The 2,428-nt window shown below is 44.9% G+C and overlaps 1 protein-coding gene across 1 annotated transcript in view; it reads left to right on the top strand.

The window, feature by feature from the left end:
• Window positions 1-1,232: 1,232 nt before the first annotated feature.
• The window catches only part of DOCK5 (dedicator of cytokinesis 5), a 68,001-nt gene continuing 66,805 nt past the window's right edge, over window positions 1,233-2,428 (top strand). Inside the window, exon 1 of the mRNA XM_008066848.1 lies at window positions 1,233-1,323. Coding sequence (XP_008065039.1) covers window positions 1,252-1,323 — 72 coding nt within the window. The 5' untranslated portion in view covers window positions 1,233-1,251. The remainder of the gene's footprint in view (window positions 1,324-2,428) is intronic.

The following is a 2,428-nucleotide window of genomic DNA, read 5'->3' as shown; positions in this document are numbered from 1 at the left end:
TAGTTTCTAAAAAAACTGTTCTTGTCCTTCTTTTGCCGCTATGAATACTGAAGCTCAGCTCACACGTGACAGAGTCAGAATATTAAATCCTTATATTAGTCTGTTCAGTCTTTCGTGACAAAATACCACAGACTGGGTGGTTTAAACATCAGGCACTTATTTTCTCAGTTTTGGAGGCTGGGAGTCTCAGATTAGGTTGCCACCATGGTTAAATTCTGGTAAGGGCTCTCTTCCTGGTTTGCACCACTAGCTCACATGGTGGAAACAAAGAGATCAAGGTCCCTGGTGTCTCTTGTAATAAGAGTGTTCATCCTACCAGACCAGGGCTGTATCCTCATGACCTCATTTAATCTCTGTTACCTCTCAAAGGCACCATCTCCTAATGCCATCACACTGAGGGCCAGGGCTTCAACACAGATATTTGGAAAAGGCACAGGCATTCACTCCATAATAATCCCCTTGGCTTGAATTTCTTGTTGGTTTTCCCAACACAGAAAATGGCAAGAACTTTGTATTTTTGCCTTTCAATTCCCACACATGTGCCTAATTGTCCTGGGCAACCCTAATCTGTTCAGCAGAGTAGGATTATGTCATATTTTGTTTTGCTAATGGAGATCCCCCAAAGCTATTTGTTGAGTTGGTGACCACAGTGAGCTTTCAGCAAACCTGACCAATCTGGGTTATGAAGAGAGGCGCTTGTTCCTGCATACCCACATTCAGCTTCTAAATGTTATAATAGATCATTTTCAGTTAATTTTCATTTTAAAGTTATACATTACTCCATGAAACCATTTTTTTTTTTTCTTTTGAACAAGAGACTGCTCGTATGAAAGAGCCAGGAAGAGATCTAAAGAGAAAAACGCATCTAAGGTTCTCTTAAGAAAAGTGAAACTAGGGCTGGGCATGGTGGCTCAGGCATGTAATCCCAGCACTTTGGGAGGCCGAGGCGAGAGGATTGCTTGAGTCCAGGGGCTCGAGACCAGCCTGGGCAACTTGGCGAGACCTCATCTCTACAATAAATCAAAAAATTAGCCAGGCATGGTGGTGTGCATCTGTAGTTCCAGCTACTTGGAAGGCTGAGGCGGGAGGATCGCCTGAGCCCAGCAGGTCGACGCTGCACTCCAGCCTCGGCGACAGAGTGAGACTCCAACGCAAAAAAAAAAAAAAAAAAAGAAAAGTGAAACTGAGTCAGAAGAAATGGTGTCAAATCTTGTGTTTCACCCTCAGGGCCCCACTGTGAAGCACATCCAGATGATAATGGAGCGGTTGCTGAGAAGGATCAACCGGACCGTGATCGGGATGAGCCGGCAGTCTCCCCACATTGTGAGTGTCTCTGGAGTGGGTCGCACAGCCCCTGTGGCTCCCACGTCTCTGCTGCCCATTGGGAGATCTTTGGGGCCAGAGGCTTGAGACTAACTTCGCCTGGACCCCTCATGCTGCAGTTAACGATCATAACCCCAAGCAGATCTTGATTCTGAGATGGATTTTCTATTGAAGGAAAAATATTCCAATATGGACCATCCAGCCCCTTTGGTTCAAGGAACAAAACAAACGTTTCAAAGAACTTGTAGTTAGGATGCTTGTAGAAAAAGCCAGTGTTGCTCTGGCCTCTTATTTTTCATCTACTGTGTCTAAATAGATGCCAGGTAAAAAGTATGATAGAGAGACCAGAGTTAACTTTGGAAAGACCAAGTAGTATCATCGTTAAAATGAAGTATCTTGGCAACCCCCTTGGGGCCCCTCCTGCTCTGGGAGTTTTTCTGTCTTCTCAAAAAAGTCCTGCTTTTAAAAAAAAAAAAAGAAACATCTTTGACCATCTATATTAGAAGCTAAGGCAAGATTTTAATTAGAGGACCTAGGATAAGAACTATCTCAAATGGCCTATTATAAATAAAAGCTACTCATTTATTCAACAAATATGTATTAAGAAACTGGGTCACGTGTGACGGTTCATGGTTGTAATCTCAATACTTTGGCAAACTGAGATAGGAAAATCACTTGAGGCCAGGACAGCAAGACCAGCCTGGGCAAAATAGCAAGACCCTGTCTCCACAAAAAGGAATGAAAGAAAACTATAAGCCAGGCACTGTTCTGGACACTGGAGATACACCCATGAACAAAACAGACACAAAATTACTGCTTTGGCCAGGCTCAGTGGCTCAGCCTGTATTCCCAGCTCTTTGGGAGGCTGCGGTGAGTGGATTGCCTGAGCCCGCGGGTTCGAGACCAGCCCAGGCAATTTGGTGCGACCTCATCTCTACAGTAAAATAAAAAATTAGCCTAGCATGATAGCATGCGCCTGTAGTTCTGGCTACTTGGAAGGCCGAGGAGGAAGGATCACTGGAGCCAAGGAGGTGGACACTGGGGTGGCCATGAGTTTGCCACTGTACTCCTGCCTGGGCGACGGAGTGAGACTCCTACTCAAAAA

The sequence above is a fragment of the Carlito syrichta genome, unplaced genomic scaffold (assembly GCF_000164805.1).
Source record: "Carlito syrichta isolate Samal-C Ts95f unplaced genomic scaffold, Tarsius_syrichta-2.0.1 Scaffold309144, whole genome shotgun sequence".
In the NCBI taxonomy this organism is placed as follows: Eukaryota; Metazoa; Chordata; class Mammalia; order Primates; family Tarsiidae; genus Carlito; species Carlito syrichta.
The sequence above is the reverse complement of the archived record's forward strand: the minus strand, read 5'-3'. Positions and strand labels throughout refer to the sequence as shown.